Here is a 12,887-nt window from a genome sequence, read left to right as displayed (position 1 = left end):
CTACACATGCATGATTCAATCATGCACTAGGCCTCTAGTATACTATAATGTTCTCATCTGTCCATCTCCGCAGCTCTAACCATCCTTCCTCAGGAGCCCCTGTCTCACGGTTGCTAAGTTCCTCCTTCTGTTTCCGTTGCCTGGTCACCGTGCTATCTGACCAACATTTGGCAGCATTAACCACGTAGTCCTTGAAACTCTCGGAGCCATGATTTCCTTGGCTCCCTCCATGAAGGGCCCTCGTATCCTGTGCTCCGTGGTGGGAATAGGGCAACAAAAAGGCCCAGTCCTTACCCCCGTACTCATCTCTCCAGATCTACTCCCTTGGCTCCAACTTTCACCTGGCATTAGCCAACTGTTTTAGAGGACTCACAACAGTACCTCTTGCATTAACGAAGTTCAATCCTACAATATCTGGAAAAACATTTTACACGGTCAACATTTTTTTCATTGGGAAAGAGAGCTTATTCTTACAACCAGCACTATTCCAGACACGGGGGAAACCTAATGGAAGTCCAACCACTGGCTTCTGGTACATGACATGATTTTGTATGTCATTCCCTCCCCCATGTTCTCCACTCACTGCCCCACTCCCCCTCAGCACTTTGCTTGTGTGCCTTACAACAGTTCACTCTCAGTCTCCTCTAAGTTGTGAACACTTGGAAGGCACAGAATAGACTGGTCTCTTTTTAGTCCCCGTACTGCCCAGTACTCAAATATTTGTTGAAACCCGGCAAAAGCAGGAAGAAGAGAAATGTGGCACCAAATCTCACCTCTGCACGATTCCTCAGAATAATCTGTCCCTTTGGAAGGCTGTTCCCAGGTCTACTGCTAGCGTGGCCGGAGGGAGCATGTGCCTACCTACAGGGCTGCGGAAGGGGGTTTTCTCCGATCTGAGGAACTTCAGAGGCCACCATGGTTAGGAAAGGGGACCTGGACCCGAACGGGTCTGCCTAGAGCCAGCGAGTAGTGTGTGGGTTCTTTCTTGACTTCATGCAGGAACAATTTCACAACACACGTCCAGGTGAATTTAGAGGTTGTGTATTACGGCTGGGGACAATGAAACAAGGACGGGTTAGGGAAATGAGCCAGAGCTGGGCTGCTTTGGCTCACTAAGAAGTCAGAGAGCCGAAACCGGTTTGGCTCAGTGGATAGAGCGTCAGCTTGCGGACTCAAGGGTGCCAGGTTCGATTCCGGTCAAGGGCATGTACCTTGGTTGCGGGCACATCCCCAGTGGGGGGTGTGCAGGAGGCAGCTGATCGATGTTTCTCTCTCATCGATGTTTCTGGCTCTCTATCCCTTCTCCCTTCCTCTCTGTTAAAAATCAATAAAATATATTTTTAAAAAAAAGAAGAAGAAGAAGAAGTCAGAGAAAAGGGGGTTAGGGGAACAGGTTCAGGGGGTTTGTCTGGGACAAACTGCCGCTGCCCATTGCTGTCCTGGTTGCAAGCCTCGTGGGGTCCCTTAGCATTTAGGAGGTGCATGCCTGTGGGGGAAGAAAAGGGTGGGGGAGGCGTGGCGGTTCCTGGAAGGGAAAGCAAGCGCTGGACCTTCGTGCTTAGGGGAGGTCTTAGGGGAGGATCTCAATAGAATATTCATCCGCTTTATGCTGGTGTACTGAAATGAAGTTTACTTTCTTAACTTCATCTGTCCTTGGATGTGGTTGGCAAAGGGCACTAATTGGATTTCTGCTCTCTGTCTCCCTGAGCAGGGTGATTTAAGCTATTTACCCTCTGGTTGGGAGGAGAAGTGCAAACCATTTACTCTTACGTGTCCCTGGTTTAGGGAAGATAGGATTTACTAGATGGCTGAAAGTGTTTGGCATCTTGCTTTTCTAGATGGCTGTAAACTGCTGTTTAACTATTTGGTCTCAGTTTCCCTAGTCCCCTTGTCCTGGCCCATCTCATCATCACACCACACCGCAAGTTGGACATTCAGGGACCTGAAGCAAACACGTTACGCATTCAGGACATGAACTACATGAGTCTGTGTCACTTCGTAATTCTGTAATTGCCTTTCTTACCCACCGTATATTTTTGGGCAAACTCCTTAAAATATGTTTCCCATCAACAAAATAAGGATTGTTGTAAGGATTGGATAAATAAGCACTAGAGAAGCGCTCTACTTAACATGCAGCAGAGGCTCAATAAATACTTCATTATTGTTATCATTATTATTATTGACAGGTCAGAAAGGATACTGAATATTGATTCCCAGATAGCTTTGATCCTGCCCTTTGACTTGGCTAGTTTTGGCAGAAGGGCCTTTTGATAATGCCTAAAAAACAAACCACTAAACTTTCAGCTTTTAAAAAAGACCAGGTAATATGAGAAACACATATTCACTTTCCCACCTTCCCTGAGGTCACCCCACCCTGACCCCAGGGGTGGAAAAAGATAAGCTCAGAGATGGGGTAAGAGATGCAATGGGGGTTGGGAGTAGACTAAAGGTCTGGGATAGGGTGAGAATTAGGAAAAGGGGATCAAAGATGAATGATTTGGTTCATCTATATCAGGGGTCCTCAAACTTTTTAAACAGGGGGCCAGTTCACTGTCCCTCAGACCGTTGGAGGGCCAGACTATAGTTTTAAAAAAAACTATGAACAAATTCCTATGCACACTGCACATATCTTATTTTGAAGTAAAAAAACAAAACGGCAAAAACACCCGCATGTGGCCCTCGGGCCGTAGTTTGAGGAGCCTGATCTATATAATGGAATGCTACGCAGTTGCAAAAAAGAAAGAACTCTTACCATTTGCAACAGCATGGATGGACCTGGAAGATATTATGCTAAGTGAAATAATCCAGATAGAGAAAGATAAGTATCACATGATCTCAACTCTAAAGGGGTGGGTACAGGGTGGAGGGGGTCAATGGGAAAAAAAACAACAACACACAAACAAAGGGGACATCTGTAATATTTTCAACAATAAAGATAAAAAAATTTTTTTAAAGATGAATGAAAGGTCTGGAAGGGGGGAGATCAGAAATGGGGTAAGGGTCAGTGTTGGAGAGCAGCAGAAATGAGATGAAATTTAGGACTATCTGATGGATGCTCATGTTAATTATATTTATTTTTACACACTCCCCTACACGGTGTCAAAATGTCCTGCTCTGTGAAGGAGGAGTGAGGGGGGGAGGGAAAAGAACCATGAACTGAGTGAACATTTTTATATACACAAGATATTCTGAACTCAAGATATTTTGGCCCACTATGCTGGTCAAATCCCACTGGTTCCTTCCCACAAGTGGGGCTCACAAGTGGGACAGACAAGAAGGTTCTAGAAACTAGCTCGACACTCAGGATATGGTAAATTTTACATTCCAAGGACAGGAGTTTTCCAAATTAAAATTTTAATAGTGTGTGAAAATAGTTCACCATTTACTTTCAGAATGAGGTGGTGTTTAGAATGTCAGCCTGGGAGTCCAAGCAGGCATTTTCAGGGATGCTGCCCATTCTGGGAGGGGAGAGAATCCGCCTGTGGCTTCCATCCTGACCCCTGAGATCTTGATTCCAGAAAGAGAGAGTTGTCTGACCAGTTTCTCCTACCAGAGAACCAGCTAGAGGTCTCTGCGCTCATAGGATATACTTCCAAGAGTATCAGAATCCTGTTGATTTGGGTTCCAGCCCCAACCACACCACCTACTTGCTGTGCAAACTCAGGCAAGTGATTTCACCTCTCTGAGCCTCTGTTTGCTCCTCTGGTCCTTCTGGGCAAGCTTAACTTGGCAGCGCCGTCCAGCTCTAACATTCATTCAGTCAAGAAATGTTCACTGAGTACCAACCACATGTCAGACGCCCTTCTAGACACTGGGAATTCCGCAGGTTCCTGCCTCATGGGCCTTATGCTCTAGCTCCTACAAGCCTGTGCAGCTACGCCCTGCATGTTGTGCTCCTAGATCTCAGAAAAAGGGGTATGGCAGGGGCTCCATAGAATAGAACTTAAAGTCCAGCCAGCGTGGCTCAGTGGTTGAGCGTCAACCTATGAACCAGAAGGTCACCCACCGTTCCATTCCCAGTCGAGGCACATGCCTGGGTTGCAGGCTCGAATCCCAGTGTAGGACGTGCAGGAGGCAGCCAATCAATGATTCTCATCATTGATGTTTCTTCTCTCTCTCTCTCTCCCCCCGTCTCTGAAATCAATTTAAAAAAAAAAAAGAATATAAAGCTTATGGGTGAGCAAGTAATTGTTGCCCAATTAGTAAAAGGACAACACTACTTCAGATTTTTTTTTTTAAGGTTGCCGGAATGTACTGTTGTTAGGAGGGCTTTTGGGTGGTGGTGTTTTATTCCGGTGAGAGGGTGCCAAATGAACTGTGGGTACAGGAGCGAGGGAAGAACATGGACAAAGGCAGAATGAGGGCAGAGGACAAACGAGGGAACAGGATGTGTGGTTCTCCACGGAGCCCCCAGGGAGCACCCCATGCTTCTGCCAGGGTCACTCCAAGATTTTGCTCTGGACTCTTTGCTCCCTTTCCGTCACGGGAAAACTTCAACCAACACCAAACAAGGCTGAGATCTGCCCAGGCCCGGCCTGGCTGCTGCCTGGTGACCAGGCCTGGCCCCTCCATGGAGGACCTGAGGCAGAGTGGACCGGGAGGCACTGGGAGGTCTCCAGAAAGGGCAAGACTCTCCCTACCCACGTGCAAGCCCCAAGGCCCTGCCTCCACCCAGAACGTCTGGGGCCGCTCTACACCAAGGAGAGAGGGGGCGCTGGGAGGCTTCACGGAGGTGGGAAGCAGAACACAGGGACCCCGCCTTTCAGAACCCCTCGGTGGTGACTGGCAGCTGGGGAGGAAGCAGTCCCCGGGGGTGGCTCTCAGTCCTTGGTGTGTATGAATGAGTCCCCGGGGTGCATGTTTGGGATGCAGGTCCCCAGCCCCACCCAACTCTTCTCATTCAGAAGATCAGGGTGGAGACCTGTTACCTGACTTGTCACCCACCTCCCCAGGTCATTGTGATGCAAGTGAGCCACTGCCCACCCTTGGAGACCCCCTGCGGCTAAGAGCGAACCTGAAGTGTCAGAAAGGGTGTAGAAATCCCTCACTAACTGAGGGACTCAAAGCCCTTTGCATTTCCTTTGTTTCCTTTCAAAACCTCAACTGCCCATCTGGAAAATGAGGACATTGAAAGTACCTGCTTCTTAGGATTATTGAGAGGAAAAAAGGAGAAAGAGGATGGAAAGTTCCCAGTATTGTGCCAGGTACGCGGCCAGAATTCAGTAGGTTCGCTTTGATAAACGCCCCTTCCGGGTCAGCCCCTCGTGGAGCAGGTCCTGAGGAAGAGGCGACTGGATGGTGGTGGAGCCTGACATCCAAAAGGCAGGGCTACCCAGGGGTACCCAGTGCCCCGTGCCCTCCACGACCAGCACCAACACTGGGGTCCAAGACACACTCGCTCTCAAGCCTACCAGCTCAGAACGTGCTTGCTGATGTGCAAGCACCCAGAGGAAAGGGGGTCACACATGGAATGCGGGTTCCCCATCAGAAGTATGGCCTGGAGGACACTGGGTGCTGGACAGAAAGGATGGCAAAAGGAGGAGGGGGAGGGGAAGAGAATGTGAACCACATCTACACCAGGAGTGCCCTCCATGGGCAGTTGTGAGCCCAGGCTTCAGATAAAAGGAGGGTGGGTCATGTGTATGGAATTCGCAACTTGAAGGAAAAGAGTCAGAACACGGACCGGATTTGGGTCTAAAACATAAATGGCATAATTCTACTTAACAGAAGCAACTCAGAAAAACAAACAAAACAAAAAAACACTGGCTCAGTGGTTGAGTGTCAACCTGTGAACCAGGAGGTCACGGTTTGATTCTGGGTCAGGGCACATGCCCTGGTTGAGGGCTTGATCCCCAGTGTGGGGTGTGCGGGAGGCAGCCGATCAGTGAGTCTCTCTCATTGATGTTTCTCTCTTTCCCTCTCTCTCTCTTTCTCTCTCTCTTTTCCTTCCTCCCTGAAATCAATAAAAATATATTTTTCAAAAAAACACATAACTCTAGGAGACAACCCCCTCCCTAATCCAAGAAAGGCGGTAGAAAACAGTGCCCCTCCCCCAGCACCCACCTGCATCTGCACCAGAGCTCGGCTCCCAGCAGGCCTGGCACACTGGGCCTAGGTCTTCCCTATCCTCGGCCAGATGTTAAAAAATGAGGTTATTAGGGCAGGCCCTCACCCAATCTGTCTGGTGTCCTTATAAAAAGGGGGAATTTGGACAGAGGTGTACACAGGAGAACACCAGGTGAGGATGCAGGCAGAGGTCGGGGTGATGCTTCTATAAGCCGAGGATCGCCCAGGACCGCCCTGGAGCAGCCCTCAGGAGCAACCAGCCTTGCCAACACCTTGATCTCGGACTGCTGGCCTCCGGACTAGGAGGCAAATACATTTCTGCTGCTTAATCCACCCGGTCCGTCCCACTTTGTTACAGCAGCACTGACAAACACATCCACAGCCTTAGTTATGTTTCCTCACAATAGGAAGATCAGAAACTTCCAGAAAGTCATCCTATTTACTTTTCTATCCAACAAACCATTGTGGATTATCACTGTGGGAGAAAATTCAAAGATAAACGAAACCTAGTCCCGGCCCTCCAGGAACTCACAGGAATGCAAATGTTTGTCCCTTTACAGTTTACAAAACACTGGCACCTACGTAGTCTTGTAGGTGGGGGGCCACCTTATGTTGGGGGGTGGGGAGGGCTGGTCACATGATCCCCATTCTGCAGATGCAAACTGTGACTCGAGGAGTTGGGGACCTGCTCCAGAGCGCTCGGCTACTAAGTGGCAGGGAAGTAAGGGCGGCAGGGACTCCTGAGTGGGAGGAGACCGGAGGGAGGGGCAGCTGTTGGGTTGAACTGTTTTGCTGCCTCCCTGGCAGACTTGGAGCCTCTGGCCTCTCCTACCAGCGCAGCCACAGCACTGAGGCAACGGGAAATAAGTTGCTAGGACTTAAGAGCTGTTCCAAGCACGCCCCAGTGGGCAAGAAGGGAGGCCTGCCAGGGAGAACAGAGCCTGGCACCCGCCACCCACCTCTCACATAGTCCCTTAGTCACTGCTACTGTCCACCACCGCTCCTTGCTTTTTTCCCACCCCCACCCACCTCCTCCCCCACCCCCTGCCCCAGGCCCCTGGGCACTTTAATCTCACAGCCCCGGTAGGTAGTTTTCTGGTAACGGTGCCACCCAGTGTTGTCAAAATAGCAAGCAGCTGGAAAGAATTCCAGAGTGAAATCTATGTGCTCTGCAGCCTCCTTCCTATATGACTGCAACCGCGGCGGCTAAACCCGCTAATGTGCTAAGCATTTTCTGGCAGGTCCGGGAGGCAGGGCTGGTATTTTAGGAGCTGGGAGGGGCTCACAGGCGTCATCCTTGGCAAGTCTAGGAAGGAGGTGGAGGCAAGGAGAACCCACCCAGAATGCTTCCCATGAAGTCACTGAGAGCCACCAGGCTGCACTTCAGGAGCCCCGGAGCCCTGTTAGTGGGCACAGGGGGCACTGAGACTGATGGGCAGGGCTGGCGGGGCACAGAGGCCTTCCAGGCTGGGGCAGGGAACTCCTGAGCAGTGGGAGCGAGGGCCCTAGGATGCAAGTTTTTCTGCTGACACAGAACAGTGTGTAACGCTGCCGCGAGGCTGGGCAGCCAGGACCTGGCCCGATCTCTGTTTGCCTCTGAATTGGCAGCGTCAGGACCCATGGTGACCAAACGAAGGACACGAGGCCACATGCCCCGAGGCAAGGGGGCAAGGGTCCCTGAGAGGGGTCTGAGGATAAGGGCATTCCGAGGGGTCAGGGGGATCGGAAGAGGGAGCTTTCATACAGGGCGTCCTCTGACTCCCCAGACACACGGCACCTCCTCGCAGCCTGAGCGTCTCCTCAGCACCCTTGTTTTTCAGGGGCTGCTTCGAAAATGAGACCAAACATAAGGAACTACTGGACATCGAAATTGGGTCTCAAAAGAACTGTTGGTCCAGGGGGAAGCTCGCTACAGATTGATTCATTTGCCTGTCAGCATAAATATTATTGCTCGTCTCACATTCAGTTCTTATTAGTATATATCTAGTGACATTTGATCTCGTTCATCTAGAGGAAATGATGAACAACATAGACTGAGGAACAAGAACAGAACCAGAAGCAAGGAGGCATCGATCGGACTATCGGGCCTCAAAGGGAGGATACGGGAGGGTAGGGGGAGGGTGGGGGGAGGGGGAGAGTTCAACCAAAGGACCTGTATGCATGCATATAAGCCTATCCAACGGTTAAGTTCAACAGGGGATTGGGGCATGCGTGGGGAGAGGGGTGGGATGGGAATGGGGGGATGAGGACAAATATGTGACACCTTAATCAATAAAGAAATTAAAAAAAAAAAAAAAAAAAAAAATGAGACCAAGAAGAGGGGCCAACTCCCAAATCTGGGATCGAAACAAGGCCTGGTGTTCCTTTGTCCGTGATGTGCTCCACCCCATACTTCTTAAAGAAACCAGGGGGTTTGTGTGCGTTTTTTTAAAATATATTTTTATTTATTTAAGGAGAGAGAGAGAGAGAGAGAAATCTCAATGATGAGAGAGAATCACTGATCAGCTGCCTCCTGTACACCCCCTACTGGGGATCGAGCCCACAACCTGGGCACAGGCCCTGACCAGGAATCAAACTGTGACCTCCTCCTGGTTCACAGGTCGATGCTCAACCACTGAGCCACACTGGCCAGGCAAAACCAGAGGGTTTTGATAAAGTGAAGGTGGAGAAGGGATGTCAGGGCCAAAAGACAAAGCTGGCGGGGAATTTCTTCCCAGAGAGTCATTAAGTGACATGAAGTGCTGGAAGTGCACAGCAGTGCTGCTCAGGTGAGGGACACATGGGGTCATCCTGGGAGCCTGTAAGCCAGCAAAACCCTGATGGGATTTATCTGGAGGGAAAAACTGCTGAGGGCTTGCAGCTTTCAAAGCCCTCTAGCAAACGGATCTTGGGCAGCTTTGCAAAACTTGACCACGCAGCCAGTCAGCAACAGCCCGGCCCGCAGTGCCAAGGGTGTTTTTGCTAAATCGGAGCAAACCCACTCATAATCATCTAGTCCCGACCTCCCCCGGGCACCCTGCCTTTCCTGTCTATGTGCCTGCGTTCCCCAGAAATTGAGTTTTCTCAGGGAGCCAGCGGGCAGGGCTGCAGTCTCAGCTCGCTCTCACCAGCCCCTGACCCTGGGCAAGCCAGTCAGCCCTGGTAAGTCTCGTTATTTAATCTGCAAAAAAAATGGAAATAATGAAGCTGCAATTGTACAGTTGGTGGGAGGACTAATGAGATCATGTCTCTGGGGTGCTGATCACAGAGCTGGGACAGGGGAAGGGGGTCCATGAGGCCTGGTCCCCCAACTCCCACCTTTCTCCCCAGGGCCCTCCATCCCCATAGTTAGTGGGCAGAAGACACAGATCAAAAGGGCTGTAACTTAAAAGAAGGGGAGGCATCATTATACAAAACAACCAGTCACAAGTTTAATGCAACCTCTATGCCCCAGAACACCTGCCCATACCGCCCACCTTCCCCACCTCCAAGTAGATAGTCTCTTGGCTGGCAGACTTCTTCTTCTTCTTCTTCTTCTTCTTCTTTTTTAATGTTTTTATTGAGTTTAGAGAGAAGAAGGTAGAGGGAGAGGTAGAAACATGGATGAGAGAGAAGCATCCATCAGCTGCTTCCTGTACGCCGCCTACTGGGAATCAAGCTCACAACTCTGGCACGTACCCTGACCGGGAATCGAACCAGTGACCTCTTGGTGCTTGGGACAACGCTCAACCAACTGAGCCACACCAGCCAGGTGGCAGACTTCTTTTAGCAGGACCACTATGCCTAACAGCTCCAGGTGGGCACCACACAGGTTCTAATCTATGTGACCTAGACTAGCATTTGAATATTGCCCCCAAGTTGGGCAACGTTGCAGCCCTAATAAAGCCCTTCTTTGGTGTCGCCTCCCTCAGGAAGCCTTTTCTGAGACCTCCCATGGCCTCTTCCTTCATTGAATGCCAACAGCAGTTCATCTGTACTTCCCTTATGGAGCCCATCAAACCATGCCTTTATCATACTTGGGGAGGGGGCGGTGCGTGTAGGTATGTGTGAGTGCGTGTGATTCCAGCAGGGATTTGATTTTTCAGTTGACTTTCAATATTATTTTATATTAGTTTTAGGTGTACAGCATTGTGGTTAGACATTTATGTAATTTATGAAATGATCCCCCATAAGTCTAGTACCCTCCTGGCACCATACATAGTTATTACAATACTAGAGGCCCAGTGCATGAAATTTGTCCCTCAGCCTGGCCTGTACCCTCAGCAGATGTCCGACTGCCGGTTTAGGCCCAATCCCACAGTTGGACATCCCTCTCACAATCTGGGACTGCTGGCTCCTAACCGCTCACCTGCCTGCCTGCCTGATCGCCCCTAACCACTTTGCCTGCCTGCCTGCCTGATTGCCCCTAACCCCTCTGCCTGCCTGCCTGATGCCCCTAACTGCTCTCCCCTTCCAGCCTGATTGCCTCTAACCACCTCTGCCTCGGCCCCTGCCACCATGGCTTTGTCTGGAAGGACGTCCGGAAGACGTCCAGTCTATCCGGTCTAATTAGCATATTACCCTTTTATTAGTATAGATTATTGACTATATTCCCTATGCTGTATTTTAAGGAGCTTACCTTCATATTCCCTGTAGTATCTAGCAAAATGCTAATTTAGTTTGCAAAGCCAGCATTACTCTACCAAAACCAAAGACATTACCAAAAAAAAGTTTTTCACAATTTTAAAAACCTTAATCCTGACCTCACATCCTATAGTACATATATGTGACATAGGACCTATATCCAGAATATATAAAGAACCTTAACAACACAGTAATGAGAAGACAAACAATCCGCTTTTTTTAAATGAGCAGAAATTTGAACAGACTCATCACAAAAGAGCGCAGGCAGCCGGTAAGCAGATGAAAACATGCTTAGGATCATTAGTCATCAGGAAAATGTAAACTAAAATCACAAGCTATCACTCCCACTAACATGGCTACAATTAAAAAGATTGATACTATTAAGTTCTGGTGAAGATGTATAGCAACCAAAATGCTCATACATTGCTGACGGGAATATAAAATGGCGCAACCACTTTGGAAAAGAGTATGGCAATTGCTTATAAAGAAACATGTGCTTGCTATATAACTGAGCAGTTCCCTTTCTAAGCATTTACCCAAGAGAAAGAGGGAGAGGATTATGATCATAAAAAGACTTATACACAGATGCTCGTAGCAGTTTCATTTATAATAGCCCCAAACTGGGAACAACACAAATGTCCACCGACTGGTTGAATAAATAAAAAAGTACGATATATTCATATAATGGAATTCTCTCAGCAATAAAAGAAACAAACTACTACTAAATACAACAACATGGCTAAATCTTCTTTTTAAGCTGAGTGAAATAAGCTAGATTCATAAAAGAGTACATATTGCCCTGCCAGTGTGGTTCAGTTGGTTGAGTAGTGTCCCATGTACTGAAAGGTTGCTGGTTCGATTTCCAGTCCGGGCACATGCCCAGGTTCTGGGCTCCATACCCAGTAGGGGGCGTGCAGAAGCAGCCCACTGATGTTCCTCTCTCTCCCTTCTTCGTTCCTCTCTTTCTAAAATCCATAAAAACATATTTTTAAGAAAAATAGTACATACTATAGGATTCTATTTATGTGAAATTTTAGAAGCAGCAAAAACTAATCTATAGTGACAGAAAGCTGATCAATGGTTGCCTGGAGCCAGAAATGGGGTGAACTACAAAGAGACACAAGGGAACTTTCTGGGATAATAGAAATACCCTATTGGAGCTGTGGTTACATGGGTATTTGTCAGAATTCATAGAACTACATAATTAAATGAGTGTATTTTATTGCACGCAAACTATACTACAATAAAGTTGATTTTTAAAAAACTTCACGTCAAACCACAAAGTGGTAAAAACATTTGCTACATATATAAACTATCAAATCGATATCCTTAATATGTAAAGTACACATACAAACTGATAATAAAAAGCATTAAGACCTTAATAGATAAAAGGCCATAGGACACCGACAAGCCATAAGAGAGGATATAAGAATAGCTAATAAACAAGTAAAATATTACAACAATGAAATGCCATATTTTACATACCAAATTAACAAGGTATTTTGTTTGTTTTAACAAGAATGCTGGTATTGTGGAGCAAGATGGGTACCCTGGTGCTGAAAATATAAACTGGTACATTTTGGGAATACAATTTGGCAATAAGGGCCCAGAGGCTTAACAATTGCTAGATTACCCGAGCCATTTCTAGGAACCTACGCGAAAGAATAATCAAAGCTGAGCAATCAAAATTAGACATCCATATGCAAGAATTTTCGTCACTGACAGAACAAGCCATTGGATGGATAACTCAACGTGATGAAATATAAAACATTCGTCCATAGAAGGACCTTAACAAATATTTCTTAAACATACTCAATTTATATACTATTATATAAGAACTTTAGGAAGAAGTGAGGTGTACAGATGACTTACATTTAAGGGTAGAGTGGAAATCACCTAACTGTCCATCAAGAGAGGTGAAGTTCAATAAACCATGGAATATCCACACAGTGAAATACTATGCATCTGTTAAAAATTATTCCCAGGTGGTCTGAGTGCAGTGGTGATAGGACATAATCTCTGAGATATATTAAATTTAAAAAGCGAAACATGAACAGGGCATTTGGAATATAACTATTTGAAGGGAGAAAAAAATAAAAGGATAGATGTACATTTATGCTCATATGACATCTCTAGAAAAACAGAGGGAACAACAAAATGGGTAACAGTGGTTGCCTCTGTGTTGGAGTCTAAAGAGAGGGGAACAGGCGTGGGAGGAA

At 47.7% G+C, this 12,887-nt stretch overlaps 1 protein-coding gene across 1 annotated transcript in view; it reads right to left on the bottom strand.

Annotated features, from left to right (window-relative positions):
• The window catches only part of DPF3 (double PHD fingers 3), a 208,161-nt gene that overhangs the window by 130,545 nt on the left and 64,729 nt on the right, over positions 1-12,887 (bottom strand). Inside the window, 2 exon segments of the mRNA XM_054715464.1 lie at positions 149-152; positions 2,621-2,629. Coding sequence (XP_054571439.1) covers positions 149-152; positions 2,621-2,629 — 13 coding nt within the window.

The sequence above is a fragment of the Eptesicus fuscus genome, chromosome 5 (genome assembly GCF_027574615.1).
Source record: "Eptesicus fuscus isolate TK198812 chromosome 5, DD_ASM_mEF_20220401, whole genome shotgun sequence".
In the NCBI taxonomy this organism is placed as follows: Eukaryota; Metazoa; Chordata; class Mammalia; order Chiroptera; family Vespertilionidae; genus Eptesicus; species Eptesicus fuscus.
Note: the sequence above shows the minus strand (reverse complement) of the source record. Positions and strands in the feature narration are given on the sequence as shown.